Source organism: Trachinotus anak, unplaced genomic scaffold, assembly GCF_046630095.1.
Source record: "Trachinotus anak isolate AG129_WGS33_773 ecotype Australia unplaced genomic scaffold, CSIRO_AGI_Tana_v1 ptg000016l, whole genome shotgun sequence".
NCBI classification, from domain to species: Eukaryota; Metazoa; Chordata; class Actinopteri; order Carangiformes; family Carangidae; genus Trachinotus; species Trachinotus anak.
Genome location: NW_027273867.1, coordinates 21,325,682 through 21,344,813, shown reverse-complemented (window position 1 = coordinate 21,344,813; position 19,132 = coordinate 21,325,682). Strand labels below are relative to the sequence as shown.

The window sequence follows — 19,132 nt, the reverse complement described above, 5'->3', positions numbered from 1 at the left end:
AGGCGGGGTCGGGGGGGAAGAGAGCTGGCGTCTTTTGGGATATTTTTGGAGGGGAGGGCTACAAGGGGTGCCTGTATTTGGAAATGGAGGTGTATGCTGAAGGTGGGAGGTGTAAAATGAATGAGGAGGGTGTGATATGAGGTCAGGGAGGCGGTGCTGGAGCTTGGAGGGTTTGGGGGGTTGAATCATACGTCACAGCTCTGGTTGGGACCTTGATTTCCCTCTGATACTGAGACACACACACACACACACACACACACAGCACTCTGACAGACTGACAGAGGACGGAGGGACGAAGCAAAGAGGAACCTGTGAGAGAACAACAACAAAGAAAAAGGAAGAACATAGAACAGAGCCCAAAGAAAGAAGCTTAGAAAGCAAAGGAAAGGAAGAAAAGCAGGAATCAGGCAGGAGAAAGAGGTAAAATACATTTAATTTTATAGCATTTACAGCTTGTGGAGGTCAGAAGAGTTGTAACTTAATGGACCAAAGCACTTCTGTATCTTAAAATCCCCCCATGTACTTTTATTTCCATTATAAATTCCTTAAATCTGTTTCTCTTTTTTTGTTTTTTTTACATTGACAGTAATGCAGACGCACTGCAGAAGACAGAAACCACATCTCAAAAAATACACATCTCATGGTATCATCTTATGAATCTATAGTAATTATTTATTTAACTGTTGAATGGAAACAATGTGAAGCAGTTACCAGTTGTTGCTGGGATATTACTACACTGCAGGGGGTGTAAGTCCTTCTTTTTCCAGTCCATAGCTGTAAAACACACACACACACACACACACACACACACATATTCTGTGGGTCAGCACTTATAAATACTCTCATGAGATAAGTAAAAGAATTCAGCTACAGCCACAAAGTGACAGATGTGGTGGGGAGGGATGCCGGGTGGTGTTTTGTATGTGTGCATACGCTGTATACACAGAGTCAGGTGGTGGACGAAGTAACAGAAACACCTTGCAATCCAGCAACAGCAGTTTGGTAAAGCTCAAAATATTCAGGTTTATTTAGGAGCTGATTCAGCTGAATGGTAAGTTTTAAGGATCTATGGTCCAGAGTCTTGTTAAAGCAGCAATAATCAATATTCTTATATTAACGATGGCTCACATCGACACTGGTATGTTAAAGAGGTTGCTCATGATGACAAACACATGGAAAATTATGACTCAACTCTGCAGTTCTCTAAGTGTTTCAGCGTCTTTCAGCTCATCGTGTGGCTGATTCTAGTGTTTGGGTTCACTCTCACTGATCTCACAGCGTCACAATGAGTGACCAGCTGCTGAACACAGTGGGGGATTTAACAGCTTACAAGCCAGATGTTTCTTTAGGAAGTTGATGGAGACCGAAAGCAGAGTTGAAAGAGAGTGAATTTTGGATTCAATCATCACGAGGTCAAAGACATGACTCCAAATGCTAATGTTGCTGTGTAAGTGTGTTAAAAGGCGATTGTTTGCTAACAGGATCACCATGACAATTTAAATGGTGATGATCACAACCTGTTTCTGTCGCTCTAAGTTGGCTAAAAAGGCTGGTTTAAAAGGAGTGGTTTAGTATTTTGAGAAATAAACGTATTCACTTTTTGCTGAGAGTTAGATGAGAGAAGTGATATCACTCTTATGTCTAAGTATGAACCCTGAGCCAGGAGGGGAGTAGCTTAGCTTAGCATAAAGAATGGACACAGGGGACAACAGTCAACCTGCCTCTGTCTAAAGTTCAAAAACATGCCAATATCCAAAGTTGGCCAACATCAGTTTTTCATTTGTAAGTGGAAGAATATGTTTATTTATTTACTTTAAAAAAGTGTCGCAGAAATGTATGCTTTAAACCCAAAGTGCTCAAGGCAGATTCGTTCACAAGCACACTGAGGTCGATGTCTAAAAATAAAATGTCAAGCGTGCTTGACATTGGTGCTTAGATTACCACCTCTCTTCTTTTCTCACACACTTAAACAGTTGATTTTCTGGTCTGAATTAAGCCCCAAACACATCACCACCTGGCAACCACAAATTAATCTGCAATTAAGCTCTGTTAATTCTCTGTTCGCCCCCGTCACGCTGTTAAAAACAACTGAGGAACATCCATCAGATTACTGAGGAGACACTGTTGGTTTCATCACTGTGACCTGACTTTAGACATAAATTTAATGTTAACAATGTTGAAAACAAAAGAAGAGTTGACCGGGTTGTAGCCAGAGTAGGTTTAGGATGTAAATAAACACAAATGGGTCCAGAGAGATCTAGGAGGTGAAGCTGATGTCTCTCTGCAGCTCACATGTTATGATGAACCCTCTGGGTCAAAACGCTGGCAGTCATTCAAACTGAGCTCTATTTTTGTCCAGCTGCATGTTTACAGTAATAGCTTTCAGAGTAATCTATTACACATATAGATTATTGCAGTTTAGGCCGAGGGATTGCAGGAGCATCTGGCTTTTGTCTAAAATCAGAATCTTTTTCAGAATAATTTGGGAACTCATTGGCTCGTAGATTTTCATGTTGCACTGACAATCATCGCTTTGATTCTTCAAAACCTCCATTTGTTCTCGTTCAGGTGCTGTGTCTGTTGGGTATCTGAGGCCTTCTGGAGTTTGATTACATTTTCAAAAATCTTACAGTTCAAGTATCTCATACAAGAATAATCAGAATCAGCTTTAAGGGCCAAGTATTTGGCCAATTTGACTTTGGTTCCCAGTGGCTCTCATTGAACAAGGTGCAAAGTATGGACGAGTGCAAAGAGAGCTGAAATAAATATTGAGTGGGTAGTGTAATAATTTCATTTTTATACAAACAGTAGGTGGTTATGTAACTAATGATGGGTAATGTCAGCTTGTTAAGTGGATGTTTTAGTGTTACAGGGTAGCAGCTGGATCCAGGGTTGACCAGGGGTCTGTAGTGGTGTTTTACGCCTGCGTCCTGACTGGATGGTCGGCACCAGTGATCTTTTCTGCAGTTCTGACTGTGATGGATGTGCAGAGAACTGACTCGATGATTAACTGGATGAGCAGCTCCTCAGGCAGGTGGAACTTCCTGAGCTGGTGCAGGAAGGTTTCCCTCTGAAGTCCGCTGTCCTCTGAATTATTTCGAGCGTGATCAGGTCCAGGGTGTTGTGACCACACCAGAGGGCCAGCTGTTCCACTTCCTGTCTGTGCGCAGACTCAGCATAGTGTATCGGATTTTAAGGTCAGGAGTTTAACAGACGGGTCTCCTGAGGTGTAGGTGTTGGTGTAGAGTGGGGAGAGCAGGCGTCCCTGAGGGGTGCCAGTGTTGACCGTCCAGGTGTTGGAAGTTGGCGATCCGCTGACAGGTGGAGGCGGGCACAGTGAGATGGGTGACTTCGGAGAGGAGGACTTCTGGGATGATGATGTTGAAGCCCGCTGTCGTTTTGAAAGGAGATGCTGTTGTTGGTTACAGTATATTTATCAGTGAGGATGATGATGGTGCTGGTGATGGTGGGGGGTGGGTGGGGGGGTGGGGGGTGAGGTCTGATTCCCAGTTTGTGGATGACAGAGCAGCTGCTCCCTGCGTTAACCTTGGTCCCAGATATTTTTGACGGCTGATCCATGCAGAGCAGAGATCGCTTTCATGCCAACAAATCGCTCGGTTAACAACTGATTTGTTTGTTTGAAATGTCACCAAGTCTCTGATTTTACATCTCAAAGAAATTATTTCCAGTGGTGAAAAGTTTCTAGATGCATTAACTCAACTTCTGTACTTGAGTAAACTTTTGAGGTACTGGTACTTTAGTTGAGTCTTTCCGTTTCCTGCTACTTTATACTTATATTATATACTCCACCACATTTCAGAGGGAAATGTACTTTTTTCCTGAGGTGTGGGGACGACAGTTATATTTTTGAGAAAAAGCAGAAAAATATGTATGTTTTTTTTTATAAGACAGAGTCTATGGAGATCATTACATTGCTCACGAGTAAAAAAAACATTGTATATTTTTTTTATCCTCCACCATGTTGTTTATGGAGCAGTCAGATATGTTTTTATCCTCACTCTTTGCCACCATTTGGCACTAACACTGAATCTATCACCTTCCCACTTGTTTTTAATGGCTCTATGCCTCAGTGATCGTTCCTCTGAGAGGGTCACATTCACAGAAGCCCTGACACAAACCCACCAATCCAAACTTAGTGAGCTCATGCTGCAGCACTTTGGATGATCGGGATTTTCTGATGTGACAGGGTTATGCAGTGTCCCGGCTGCTGGACGTTGCTGTTTCAACTGTTTTAAAGGGGATTGCAACATCCCAAACAGCCTATACCGCCTGTAACTGTGGGCCCCTCCTCTTCATATGACACCGACAGCAGCTGCTGCTCTGTCCTGTACGATCCTGTCTCCTGTCCATGTGTGGAGCCTGTTGGCCAGCGAGCCAGTGGGTGCTATTTAAAAAGAGCCAAGTTCAGACACAGAGCGAATGAGGAGGGGCGGGAAGAGAGACATTTGTGGTCACTGAGGGCTCACTGTAGCTGAATACTTTTTCCATGAGGATGGAAGTTTACAACTGAAGTTACAACCAAACTGGCATCTTGATTAGCTGACATTCAGGTTTAAGAGATTCAGGTTTCAGAGGCAGTGGCACTGGCAGTAGCATAATTAGCAATGCTAGTGTTATTTCAAATAACTTTATTAAGAGATTACCTGCAGCAAAACACTAAATTGGACCTATCAGAAGCCTGTCAGAAATTAATGGAAAATCTATTAAGTGACACTCATCTTTGATATTTTGAAACTTTATCAGTTTGTTCAAGTTATGGACAGTGTGTGGGATTCTTTAGTTTTCTGTCCAGGTCTTATTTTCTGTATTATCTTGTTTGTTTATTTAGATCCTCATTGGCTTTTGCATTGCAGCAGCAAGTCATCACCAAAAGGCTGAGGTCAACCCACAGTTTCTTTTATTTATATTGGAGCATTTTTCAGTTTTGGTTTGGACCTGATGTTCATGGCCTTTAGTCTTTGTTTAAATTGTTTTTCAAATCAAATGATAAAAGTGAAAAGAGACACAAGCACAAGAACAGATGCGTCCGATTCCTCCCACCCACGTCTCCTGCCAGTACAACCACAGCTAGTACAACAACAGAAACACAACCAAACCCAAAGACTAGATATATTACATCTGTTTGGTGACACCATTTCTCCCATTTGATTATTTCAGACCATCCTCTGCATATCAGCACTCACATATGATCCCTGCACACTCTGTTGCAGTCCCCCCTCTGCTCTGCTCCGCTGCAGTTTGCAGAGCTCGGCTCATTGTCAGCATGAATAAGATTCTCCAGTTGCTCTGTGGGCGAAATACACAGCCTGTGAAGTGCAGCAGTGAATGCCGGGGGCCACTATAAACCACAAATCCGACCCGGAGCTGGGCTTCATTTCTGGGTGCCTCGCAAAGGACACTCGCACCTGTCATTCACGCTGCCACTGGCCCTCAGAGACACAGAGTTTGTCAGTGATCCTCAGTTGGATTTAGAAAACGTGGTGGTACTCGGTGTGTTTGCTTGTGTTGTGTGTTGGTCAGAGATTAACTGTGCAATGTGCATCTGTCAGTGGGTTGGTGTGGCCTTCAGTGACCACGACACAATACAGTGATTCGGTTGTTTATGAAGAGTGGGGATATGAAAACACATTGTGGGAGACGAGGAGAGACGACAAAATTGGATCAAAAGTTTTTTCTTTGGCTTAATAGTCTGTCAGATAGGAAAAGTGATTTAAAAATGTATTTAAAGACCCTTAAAATATATTTTCTTACTCTGTTTGTTACTATAAGCATGGGGTAATGCATGAACACATAAGTTCTCAACATTTTAAACTAAATCTGACGACAGTTGTGGGTTTGTTTGTGTTTGTATCTGATTGATGAATGATGTAAAAAGTATACAATTACATCATTTTGAGATACATTTCCTCAAGTTACATTTATTTTATTTATGCTGTCCTGTATTATGGTAAACTCATAGGGTTTATAAACACATTCAAATACCCCAAAAATCTGATATGTTCAGTGAGTATTTGGCACAAATTTAAAATATATGTAATTTATTTTTGCAGTGAACCATATAAAAACTATGGTAAGGTTAATTTTGGCCACATTGTTGTTCAGATAGTACAGTTAGACTTGAAACCTGGAGTAAAGGAACAGGGTAATATAACAACAAAGGTCCTCAGCCTGTACAAACTGGTTTGGTGCAACTATATTTACAGAATGGTGCAGTTACACACATATAAACTGAATTTTAATACATGCCTTAAATGAGGTCCTGACACTGTCTTTTTGATTTGCAATAGACATTTTGTCTTTTCCCTCTTTTTCCAGGTGCTGTGTGCTGTGTTAAACCACCAACGAAATCCCATTTCTTCTTGTTGATTAGCTGGATTTTTAGCAAGTGAATCGGCGTCTCTGTCTGTCGAGAGCTCGACTCAGTAAACTCCACTTAAACATTTACTGAAGTTCATTAAAACCTAGACACCACAACCCTAGCGCTCAAACGATGGCCCCCAAGAAGAAGGCCCCCCGCCAGAAGAAGCCTGCCGTGGAAACCATCTCTCAGGTCGCCACCGCCCCACTGAAGGTGCAGAGCCTTGGTGACGGGGTGGTGGTGGTGGAGACCGGGGTGAAGAAGATCGAGCAGATGGCGGCGCTGGACATCGCTCAGCTGAACAGCCTCAACCTGCCCCTGCCGCCGCCCGTCATCAAGCCCGGAGAGAGAGGCCTCGGCCTGGGCAGCGAGCTGACGCGACCCCTGCACGGCAACGCCCTGCTGGAGGAGCTCAGCAAGATGCGCCAGGAGAAGTAAGTTCTGATAAATTCCTGTCGTCACTGTATTGGAAGTGATGAATTTAGATATGAAATGATGCAATTAAGACAGGCCTATAATTCAGTACATTTCGTTACTGTACAATTGCAGTAGTAATACTTTACAATGACATATGATACAATTTCAATACAATGCAAAATTACAACATGGTGTAATTTTAATAGAGTACAATTAAGGTTCAATCATTATTGATACAATTATGATACAATTTCAACACAATACAATTGTAATAATTATTTTTTTACAGTTCAATTATGATATTATACAATATAATTATGATATGATGCAATTGTGATACAATTTTATACTACAACACAATATGATACGATACAATTGATTGTGATTGTTATATTGTAATTGTATGATACATGTAAAGACATCAGAATTAAGATAAGATTACAATAAATATAATACAATCGTATTATAACTGTATTGTATAAGTTCAGATTATAATTATGTTGTATCACATTGTACCTTTTCATATTGTGTCATAATTATAATGCATTGGAGGAAATATATGGAACATAAAGCCATAAATCCAAATTATTTTGGATTATTTGCATCATATTTTTTAGTAGTACAGCATCATATTACACCTTTCAACTCAAGTTTAATGTAATGTATCATATGTATATTAAGTATTATATGATGTTTGGTATTGTATCACATTGTAATATCTCACATCCTATCGCATTGTGACAAATTCTATATATATATATATATATATATATATATATATATATAGAATTTGTGTATATATATATATATATATATATATATATATATATATATATATATATATATATATATATATATAGTTTTTTTTTAACAAGGTAAATTTGTCCCCCCCTTCCTCAGGTTCCTGACTGACCTGGAGTTGGCCTGTAAGACGAAGGCCTTTGACGTCCACAAGCTGGTCATCTCTTCAGTCAGTCAGTATTTCAGAGAGATTCTGGCCAAAGATCCAGGCATGAAGCGCTTGGAGCTTCCCTCCCTCTCACCTCTGGGTAGGCCAACCAAGATCAGTTTACACTCTGTCAACACTGCGTAATTTAAAGATTCATATTGTCCAACTCACCTGCCTTCCATTTAGCTCTTGCATCAATCAGTCAATTCACCCATAAATCATAAAGCATCAATGGCACTTTGGGCATATCAAATGCTTTTCTAGATCTAAAGGACCAATTTGTAAGTTTTTGCTATTGCTCTGTAGCAAACATTAGCATCAACAGCCGTTTACTTAGCAATCTAGAAGAAACAGTGCGAGTTCAGCGTCAAACTTCATCCCATCACTCACTAAGAGGTGTCTCCATTGGTTGAAGCAACCCTCTTGTTTTGTTTCTATTTCTCACTTCTCACTTCTTTCCTTCTACTGTTAGCATGCTAATCAGCTAGCCCCAGGTTAGTCGGCCCGTCTCATCACTTTCCAATACCGAGTCACAGCAGTATCCAGTCTGCCCTGAAGAAGTAGTGCTGCACAGAGATCGTATTGCAACCTCTTGTATTGCAAATACATCGATGGCTGAAGCCCTTGCAAGACTTCGTAAACAGATATTAATGCTACATTGGCTATGTAGCAATAGAAAAACTTACAAGGGGATTTAAAGGAAAAATCTGATTCCAAGAAGTTATTAATTTCCTTTGGCCACAGTAGCTTTGTTTCATCTGCCTGAAATAATTAATATGTGAGAGATGAATGTTTGACTGCAGTTGTGTCAAATGTTCTTGGTCCCTCTGCCTGTAGGCCTGGCCAATGTCATCACCTTCGCCTATCTGGGTCGCGTCCACATGTCGCTCTACACCATCGGCTGCACCGTCTCTGCCGCCGCCACCCTGCAGATCCCCCAGCTCCTCAAGATGTGCGTGGACTTCCTGCTGGCTGAGCTGAACGTCCAGACCTGCGTCTACATCTGGAACATTGCTGCTGCCTACGGCCTGCCGCCTGTGTGTGACGCTGCCCGCCGCTTCGTCCTGGAGAACTTTGTGCAGTTTGCAGAGACGCCACTGTTCTACCAGCTGACCCTGGAGCAGATCTCTGCCTTCCTGCAGGACGACATGCTGATGTTGCCCTCAGAGGTCACAGCCTTCCAGGTCAGAGTTCGAACTCTGTCTTTAAAGGTCCAAGGTTGAAATATGTAACAGGAAAATTAGGTTGAAAAAATTTTGAATTACTTCTTACACTTCTAACAGAATAAATCATAGCTGCAGTTAAATGTGTCATAACAGGAAGTCAGTTATCATCAAAATTAAACTCTAAAGCTTCTTGACCTGAATCAATGGGAACATAGTCTTCACCTCTCACATCCAAACAGAGGAGAAATGCCAGGATCTTCTTCCTCAACCCTCTGGGCCTTCCTATTTTCATCCAGGCCTAAAAACAGACCCCTGACCAGCTGTTTAGAACCTAACACAGAGCCGTGAATCGAAGCCAGTCACCTACAGGTCGGCAGTGAGCAGAAACCACCAAGTATAACTCACACTGTATGCACACTGTATGAGTTTGTTTATTAATATACAACTCCATGATGGACCTAAATAGACAGGCAGTTGAAGGGGGAGAAGAAGTGATAGTTGTATTTATAAACTAGACCAAATGTGAGTCTGTCAGAGCCTGATTTAAAGTAACGCTGTTGCATTTGGTCAAGTGGAGCATTGTTGAATGAACTCAACAACCCTATAACCTTGAATTGTGTGTGGACTGGTGTCTCTGCTTATTCTTAAATAGCTGAACACATAAATAAATTATACTCTTTGTTGAATAATTAAAAGGAATGTAAGGATTTATACTTTTCATTTAACTTTGAGTCCAGTCAGTTGTCTTTACCATCAATCAGTTGATGAAACTTTTCCAATGTATTTTTAACTTGTTTGATGCCCTTTAGACAGTTGGTATGGACAGTGAAACCCTGTTTTGTAAATTTGGTTTTTGAAACGTCTCTCTCCAGCTGGTCATGAAGTGGCTGGACTTCGACGCCTCTCGTCAGGTTCACGCTGCAGAGCTCCTGAGTCATGTTCGGTTTGAGACGATCCCGGCCAGCGAGCTGGTGAGTCAGATCCAGCCTGTGCCCCGCATGATGCTGGACCCTCAGTGTCACCGCCTGCTAGTGGACGCCATGAACTACCACCTGCTGCCCTACCAGCAGAACACCCTGCAGTCCCGACGCACGCAGGTCCGCGCCGGTCAGCAAACTCTGCTCACCGTTGGAGGCCGTCCATCGCTCACCGAGAGGGCTCTCAGCCGTGAGGTTGGTGCCTGCAAGACTGTTCACTTGGTTTCAGAAGTTTGGGTGGGGACACATTAAGCCAGAGGTTCATAAACTAAGAAAAAAAACTGACAATATGTTAAAATATAAATGAAGAGATTTAGCAAAGAACACATTATTATGAAAGTGGTTATTGGGGTTCTCAAATAAATAAAAGAAACAGAAATACTATGTCAACTGTGGTATTATTAATACACATGAAATAGCATTTGAAATCACATTTAGTTTTCATTAACATAGACATACTTTATGATCAATATTGTATTTCACATTATTATCAAAAACTGTCTTTTATTCCCTTATCCCAACCCTGTCTCCTAGAAATTACATTTATAAACGTATAAATGTTTTCTTTAAATATAATGAGGATAAGTTGTTAATCTCAATGGCAAGTCACAAACATATCAGTAAAATGTTCACAGCCAATACATTTGTCTTCTACTAAACTATCCATTCCTGCAGTATAATATCTACTTGTGCAGAATTATTAAATTATTAATTTATTATAACTTGTGTAGCATTATTAAATGTTTTATATGGTTATGTTTAGACACTTGCAGCCCTTGGTAAATAAAAAGTAAAATATTTTTTTCCTACCTGAAAAATGTGCGGAGTAGTCTGCAGATTTTCCCACCTGCTGAGAGCCGCAGTAAAAAGTGAAAGCGACTTAGATGAACACATGAAAAATCTCTTCTGCCCTCTGGAGTTTGGGGGCTGAACAGTATAGGGCTGTTTGGAGAGATTTTAGTGAGTAAATAAAACTGATATTATAAAAGCAGGTGGACAACAGGGACATGTTGCCCCCACCCCCAGTGAAAGTTATATCCTTGGGTGCTTGTGTGTTCTTGTTAGCTACATGTATTTATTTAAGAAAGTCCCTCACTGACCTTTGACCCCGGTGTCCAGGTGCTGTGGAGGGACCCCCGTGAGGGAGGAGCGGCCTGGCGTCACCTCAGCCAGCTGCCGGCGAAGAGCTTCAACCAGTGCGTGGCTGTGATGGACGGCTTCCTGTACGTGGCCGGAGGAGAAGACCAGAATGACGCCCGCAACCAGGCCAAACACGCCGTCAGCACCCTCAGCAGGTGAGACTGACGGACCAGCACATACATGAAACATGTAAGGTTTATGGATCATTAATAAGGACGACTGTCGATGTCGTTGGTTCTCCCCAACCTCAGCTTGCTTTGCCTTTTCATCTAGCTCTTAAATCCACCAGGAAAACCCCCTCACCAAGTCACGAGTTGCAGACCAAAATCCAGTTATTAACAAGTTTTCAATATCTAAGACTACAACTACAAACTTGATGACTGAAGTCTGAGTTTGCCTCAGATGAAGTGCTTGTGTCTGAACAGCCAATGACAATGAAAAATGAATTGTGGTCTAAGAGGTCTAGAGATTTGAGGTTAGAAGGTCAAACAGATGTGTTCCTGATGCAGCAAAAACCTGGAGAGAAGCACCCAACCCAAAATAAAATATGAATAAATAATTTGTTAATCATCAATTGGTCACAGCTAATAAACCCGCTGTAAAGGACACTTCATTAAAAAGCGGTGTAGAAATGAAACACTTCATCTAATTATCAAAAAACAGCCCCTGGGCATCTGGTGTCCCAGGACAGTTACTTGTATTGTCCTCAAACTCCTCTCAACATGATTCTCCCCCCATCAGATACGACCCTCGCTTCAACACCTGGCTCCACCTGGCCAGCATGCGTCAGCGCCGCACCCACTTCTCCCTGGCTGCCAGCGGCGGCCGGCTGTTCGCCATCGGCGGCCGTAACGTTGAGGGTCTGCTGGCCACCACTGAGAGCTACCTGCCCTCCACCAACACCTGGCAGATGCGTGCGCCCATGGAGGTTCCCCGCTGCTGCCACTCCAGCGCCACCCTGCCCTCTGGAGACATCCTGGTGACCGGGGGCTACATCAACTGCGCCTACTCCCGCTCTGTGGCGTGCTACAAAGTGGAGACCGATACCTGGACCGAGAAGGCCTCCATGGAGACCCCCCGTGGCTGGCACTGCTCCGCCACCCTCGGAGGGAAGGTGTATGTGGTTGGAGGAAGCCAGCTGGGACCTGGTGGAGAGAGGGTGGATGTGCTCTCTGTGGAGGTCTTCTCTCCGGAGAGTGGAGCGTGGAGCCGGGCCGCCCCTCTCCTGCTCGGGGTCAGCACCGCCGGCCTGTCCTCGCTGGCTGAGAAGCTGTACCTGCTGGGAGGCTGGAACGAGGCGGAGAAGCGCTACAAGGCGGCCGTCCAGAAGTATGACCCAGCTACTGACAGCTGGTCCATGGCCGAGGATCTGCCCGAGCCCACAGTGGGAGTGTCCTGCTGCACCCTGACCCTGCCGCCCCGCCACGCACCACGCCGGCAGCAGCACCGCAACACCCCGGCCCACGAAGAGCAGCAGCAGCCTGGGAAGAACCGGAGCAGAGAGAGCAGCGTGGCCCCATCGCAGATCATCACAGCGTAGAGACACGAAGCAAGGGAGAGGCTAGAGGAGAGGAGGGACGGCTTAACCTCAGGAGAACATCTGGATTAGGGCTGGAACTAATCATTATTCCCATTATCATTTAATCTGTGGATTCATTTTTCAATTAGTCGTTTCATTATTTAGTCTATAAAATGTAAAAAAAAAAACAGTGTAAAAACACCCAAAGTAACCAAGAGATGTTCAGTTTAATATGACAGAGAAAAGCAGCATATTTAGTATTTTTCACCATTTTTCCCTGAAAAATGTCTGAAAAGATTAATGAAATTTTTCTGTGGATCAATTATTCGACTAATTGTTTCCGCTCTAATCTGGATCATGTCTCCTCTTTTTTTTTCTGTTCACTGCTAAGTTGAAAAACTTCACTTATTTAGCATTTTAACACAAAAAAAAAAACAAACTCCATTGACATTTCTGCATTCCTATAAATCATTAATAGCCTAAAGATCCAAGACAAAGAGCAAAATTAAACTGCAGCAAGGTTTGAATAATAATAATAAAATGAATAAATAAGAATATTAATGGGAAAATAAAATAAAACGAAGCAAGTTTACACTTTAGGGGCCAAACAATACTGATAACAATGATAATGGACAGTTTAAAGCAAGTCGGTGTAACTTTTAACAAAGAGTGGCACTCACAGGTAAATGGTAAATTGTAGTGTAGCAGTAGCACAAGTATAGAGGTGTCAGGGACTGACCCAGTAATATCATTTACTGTTAATATAATATCATATATGTTGCTAACTTTAGTCACCATAAACTACTGGACATACAAGTGAGGCCACAACAGCAAATTATTGCCTATGAATTCAACTTTTAATTTGTAAAAGGAAGAATGTGTGATTTCTCATTTCAAAAAATTACATGGTTTTGGTTAAGACACTGATCCTTAATGTGATTTTATGAAAAAACATTTTTGCTTGACATCTGTCCTGCGTTGTTGTGACTAAAATCAGAGGCTAATTTAAGATGCAACCAGCTACAGACCCATGAAATACCAATGCACCTGTGCTGCAAGTCAAAAAAAGAGAGCTTGCATGATCCGAAGTGGTCTCAGGAGGTTTTACAGTGATGGAAAACAGAGGAGGAACAGGTGGATGAGGGATGAAACAGATAGTGGAGCAGGCGGAGGTAGAGAGGAGAGGGATGGAGGACGATGAAGGGTGGAAAGATAGGAGCAGGGGCTGTCTGTGTTCTGGGTTTGGGTTGAACAAACATCAAGACGACTGTGAATCCACTGGCAGTTTGTGTACAAAGATGTATCTAAGTGTGTGAGTGTGAGTGTGTGTGTGACAGTGAAGAGTGAATGACAGGAGTGTGTGGGTGCTACAGGAAATGAGCCATTTCTGACAAAAAAACGCAATAATAAAAGATTCTCACCAGCAAACATGACATACCTCTCATGAGAACAGCAGCAATAAACAAACCTGCGTTTATTGCTTTATTTATTTAGTTGATATTCGTCAGAAGTAGTGTAGCCTGAATGTGACAAGAATACTTCAAAAAAAATATATAGATGTAGTTCGTAGTAAAAATTTTATAAGTGCAATGGACTGGATGGACTGAGAGGAGAACGCAAAGAGGAGGGCAGTGTGAAATCAACACAGGTGAGATTAAAAAAAAAAAAAATCTTATGGCTTAAAAAACATAATAATCTGAAAAATGTATAAAAAAAATCTATGAAAAAAAGAAGCAGCCAATTAAGATAAAAAAAAGACATAAATATGTTTGAAGCTTACCTGTGTTTGCGTTTAAAACATTTGCCATCCTCAAGACGTCTGATTTTTACTGAAACTAAGACAAAACTAACAACTGATGAACCAGTGAGACTCCAGCAGGCGGAAGCACAAGCTGCTGAGAGCTGTGGAGCACACTGAGAGTTAACGGTGAATGTTTCTGTTAATCATGAGACACAATGAGGCTAATCTGGCTCAGTTGATCGGCTGAACCCCTCTGTATTGGTCTCCTTCTTGGCACTGGATGAGCTCTGTGCTGGTGGTTTCACTGAATAAAGCCAATCTAATCAAAACAAGCCGACTCTCGTCTTTTGATTTATTTTAATACTGACTCTGTTGGATGTCGTCTGACCACAATAAAAAGGTACAAACCTTCTGGTATCTGTGACCTGCAGAAACACTTGAACACATCGCTGGCTCTACACTGCCTCCATGTGGTTTAAACCCATCGTGCAAGAAGCAAATGAAACCAACATTTAGAAAATGACAGCCACTAAGTGTTTGAACCTTTTCAAGAAACATTTGAAACAATGAGGTGTTTCCACAACAAATTATAGTTGAAGCACGTTTCTTAAAAGGAGCATAAATCTGAAAAAATAACCCTGATGAAGAAAAATCTCAACTCCACTTTCAAGTTTCACAAACTGCTATTGTAACAGTGAATGACATGAGTGTAAGGACAGTTTTATGTTTGGCTATTTTACTTAATTTTGTTTTCTTTCATTTTACATGTCTATTTTACTGCTGAATTTCTAGTTGTGAATGTTGTAGTCCTGTAAAACATGTTGTACATTTGTTTTTAAAAGTGCTAAAGAAGTTATTATTGTATTACAGGAAGTGAAGGATTCAGTGTTTTGACCCTAAACTTGAGGCATCGAGACAGACTAACAAAAAACAAAATCCAAAGTAAGTAGAGTAATGTTGAGTGACAACAGGAGACATGGGTCATTTTTTCCATTTTATTACTTTGTTACAAACAAGAGCAAAAGGTGGTCCTTTACTTGCCGGGGAGGATGATACCATCGTACTGGGAAGAAGAAAACAGGGAAAAATTGACGTTAAACGTTATGGTTGTGTTTTATAGTAGTTTGAAAAAGATTAAAATCCAACATGGCAGAAAATCACAAACCGAGTTGATGAACTTAAAATTATAAATTACATTATCTTGACCCCAACTCCTATCAGGCAGCCTGTACCCACACCAAGACTGTGTTTTCATAAACTAATTTCAATTTATTCCAATTTTTTCTTCTTATTCTTTACTCTCTACTTATTGTATTTGCATATAGTGATTTATTCATCTTCAGATGTGTTGTAACTGTTATGCTTATGTTGATGCCTGTTATGCTTATGTCTTCACTGTTCCTCTTCTCTAATTTCTGTACACAATTGTAAATATCCATAATTGCCTTAAATTAAAGAACAAACATAGAACAATGACTTAAGGTTATATAGAAAAATTAACCTGTAATACCTGATTTACAAACTAAACTACAGATTATTTAACTAATTCTGTGCCGATTCAGTCCAGAAAACATCCAAAGTAAAATATCAGTAAAAATACAAAATTTAAACTTACAATAACTTTATCTAAATGAGCTAAATGAGTATCTCGGTAAGTCATGCCAGGACACAGAAGCAGCATTCTTGAATTTAATAAATAAAGACCACTTCCTGTATCAAATGTGATACAAATGACTCCATTTCTTCCAGAGAATTTCTCAGCCCCTTTAATGACATCCGTCTCGATGGATGCATCATTTCCATCAGTGGTTTGTTTGGTTGGCTAATGGCTTAAAGTTAAGTGCCTACATTTATCTTACACATCTGGAATCAGTCTAACGTTTCCCTCTTTAAAACTCTCACTTTGAAATTTCTCTCGGGATGTTTGAAAACGCTGCATGTACTCACTTTCTGCTGGAACCAGCGCATGGCCTCCTCTTTGCGGATGCGGTGCCTGAAACCGATACGGCCTCTTTTCCGCTTCTTGTCGGCGATGCTGAAGCCGGGTCTGCCCAGAACCTGAACACAGAAGGGACAGTGCTGCTCAGAAAAGCTTTGACTGGACAAAGAGTTTCTCAATTAAACACAAAGACTTCAGAAGCATCAATCAGTATTTTTCACGTTGGCTGAGACTGAGGCTCTGAACTCTTGACCTCAGTACCGGTTGATTTTAATGTTGGAACATTCAGGAATTTAAGCTGAATTTAAGGCAGTTAAAATAGACATATAGTTGATTAATGATTACGTGATCAAAAGAAAATTCATCACTATACTTCATATTAATGATTCTGGGAATTTTGGCGTCTTTTGTCAAATGTAAGACACAAAGACAACAAACTAAGGTGTATTTTGGTGGTTGAAGCTCTGGTAACTTACAGAGATTCTGGAGACCCAGCCACATGATAGCAGCTAACCACAGACATGATTTGATAAAACACTGACGTCGCACTTGTCCAAACATCAGAATGTAAACAGCATTTCAGCTTTTAAACTAAAATGTTCATTAATATAACTGCTCTCCTCTTGGAAAAAGTAAAATACTAAATTACTAAAACCAGTAAAATATTTTTTCCACTGCTAATTCATTTGATCACCAGTATCAAGTGACACCACGTATCGTACTTTTGTTAAACCACCTAAACTAAAGGCTAAAAATAAGAATGACTAACAGAGGGCAAGTCAACTAAGAGCGCTCAAATTTTATGCAGATCCAGTTTTCATAAATGAACAACATCGCAGTTAAAAAAAAAAATCTACAAACAACTATTAACTCAGCTGCAACATCAGGTCTGTAACATAAAACCTTGAAGCCTTATTATAATTCAGGACAATAACAGACACTCTTCAATCTTGAGATATAGTCAGCTTCTTAAAACCACAAAATCCTTTTATCAATTAGTTTAAGCCACTTCAATTATCACATATGTGGCACAGATTATGTTGCTTTACTTTCAGCAGTTACCCATCCGCTCATCTTAAAGTTAAGAGTCTTTCACATGACATGCACAAATTCAGTAGCTACTGTGAACTTAAAAAAAACACCCAAAAGTCCCAAACCCCACCACAACACCTCCAACCACCTCTCTGGATCTTTGTGCGTCACTTACCACGTAGAAGTCCAGTCCGTAGATGCCGATGCTGGGGTCGTACTTGATGCCCAGATCGATGTGCTCCTGGATGCCGAAGCCGAAGTTTCCGGTATCTGAGAAGTTGTTCTTTCTCAACTCGTACTCACGCACCTGGAGCAGCAGAAGAGAATGAATTTAAAGCAACAATATTTCTATTATGTCCACAACATCATGGTAAAATTTCACCGAAAGTTGATTGAATTTTAGTCTCCACCTTTAGGAAGCCAGTTCAACAGTCTGATAAACTCAAACTGACATTTCTGTTTAATTTTTCCCAAGTGTATCTTTGTGCAAAATTAATGCAACACTTCTAAGTGTCCTGAGAAAAGTTGTCAGTCAACACTGAAAATGTCTGAACAGGTTGATGTCAGTCTGGATGTGAAGTCAAGTGTCACTTTTTGCATTAACTTAATTTACTCAACATCATATCTTTCGTCCTTTACTTCAATTCGACTAAATTAGTTTAACACAAACAAGGTAAAACTCAACATTGACATTTTGTGACCATTAATTAAATGTTAAGTTTCTTAAAACTAAGGTTGAAATGCAAATTCTGTAAAACATTGGCAACTTGAGTTATTTTCAATTATTAATGGTGTAAATAATAAAAAGGCCTGCTGGAAACGTATAAGCAAGGAGGTCAGGACACCACAAGGACTGAAGATGAATGAGCCACAATACACAAGACAGTTATCAAGATAAAAATACTATGACACAAATTTGTGTTGATTTTTTAGCCATTATTTCCTTTTAAAATACTAAATTGTTCTGTCAGCCATCTAAACCTACTGAAATTTAACAGTTTTTGAGAAGGTAACTTCTCCTTATGCTTGTGATAAGGAGTCAGGAATAGACACGGCTTTCTCACCTTGAGTCCCTTCTCGAGGATCTCCTCTGCTTTGGCTCCACGGACGGTGCAATGGACAGCAATCTTTTCATTTCTGCGGATACCGAAGGATCTCACAGTGTAGCGGGCTGCAGGTGGAGGACAGAGCAATGCCAACTTTAAAACACAGCACTGAGACACGACACCTGCAAATGTACTTTTCCCTCCTACAGTCCATGTATTCATACTACGCCCAACTTTATCAACTATCAGGTTCTAGCTTATCTTTGCGATTAGACTTATTACAATTCCCACAACTTTCCCACAACATCACCCCCACTCACCCTTGGAGAAGACGGGGGTCTGGCCTGTGAGCTGCTCCAGCACTTTAGCAGCTCTGGTCAGCCTGTCTCCGCTCTCGCCGACGCAGATGTTCAGGCAGAGCTTGCGGATGCGGAGCTCTCGCATGGGGTTCTCCTTCTTCTCACCCTGGTCCTGGAGAACATGAGACAGCGACACCTTCACGAACTGGAAACTGACAAGGATCCCTCTAGACCCCCAGAGACCGAAACACGGCTAACAGACACTCAACAGCAAACCCTGGCTTGTGTTTGATAGCCAGAGTTTAATATTCTCTCTATATTCCCCGGTTCTTCTACCCCTGCATGGCACATGCCGGCCGGACATGTCCGTACATACCCCCGTTGCCTCCACTGTTAGCATAACCTGAACTCCACAGACGTGTCTGGAAAACTGACATTAACACCCTAAAAAACTTCAAAGCTCTATCAAAATAAGACAGACGTGTTCACTGTGCTGCTCAAGTGTCAAAACGGGGCTGTAATCGCGTC

General features: G+C 41.4%; 2 protein-coding genes across 3 annotated transcripts in view; one reads left to right on the top strand and one right to left on the bottom strand.

The window, feature by feature from the left end:
• Positions 1–216: 216 nt before the first annotated feature.
• klhl43 (kelch-like family member 43) lies at positions 217–14,699 on the top strand. The gene is made up of 7 exons (XM_071499959.1): positions 217–420; positions 6,337–6,813; positions 7,697–7,845; positions 8,583–8,929; positions 9,784–10,083; positions 11,008–11,183; positions 11,770–14,699. Exons 2-7 carry the CDS (start codon positions 6,512–6,514, stop codon positions 12,566–12,568), a joined length of 2,073 nt encoding a protein of 690 aa, XP_071356060.1. The 5' UTR covers positions 217–420; positions 6,337–6,511; the 3' UTR covers positions 12,569–14,699.
• A 570-nt stretch (positions 14,700–15,269) lies between these two features.
• The window catches only part of rpl11 (ribosomal protein L11), a 26,525-nt gene continuing 22,662 nt past the window's right edge, over positions 15,270–19,132 (bottom strand). For both annotated transcript variants that reach the window (XM_071499967.1, XM_071499966.1), the window contains exons 2-6: positions 18,626–18,776; positions 18,324–18,430; positions 17,435–17,566; positions 16,236–16,346; positions 15,270–15,351 (exon numbers count right to left, since the gene is read on the bottom strand). In XM_071499967.1, the coding sequence (XP_071356068.1) occupies positions 15,322–15,351; positions 16,236–16,346; positions 17,435–17,566; positions 18,324–18,430; positions 18,626–18,749 (504 nt within the window). In that variant the 5' untranslated portion in view covers positions 18,750–18,776 and the 3' untranslated portion in view covers positions 15,270–15,321. The remainder of the gene's footprint in view (positions 15,352–16,235; positions 16,347–17,434; positions 17,567–18,323; positions 18,431–18,625; positions 18,777–19,132) is intronic.

What these genes read in the sequence shown, in the direction of transcription:
- klhl43 (XM_071499959.1), top strand. Translation starts at nt 6,512, where the DNA reads ATGGCCCCCAAGAAGAAGGCCCCCCGCCAGAAGAAGCCTGCCGTGGAA. An exon ending in CAGAGGTCACAGCCTTCCAG is followed by an intron (nt 8,930 to 9,783) that starts GTCAGAGTTCGA and finishes GTCTCTCTCCAG; the next exon opens with CTGGTCATGAAGTGGCTGGA. An exon ending in GCCGTCAGCACCCTCAGCAG is followed by an intron (nt 11,184 to 11,769) that starts GTGAGACTGACG and finishes TCCCCCCATCAG; the next exon opens with ATACGACCCTCGCTTCAACA.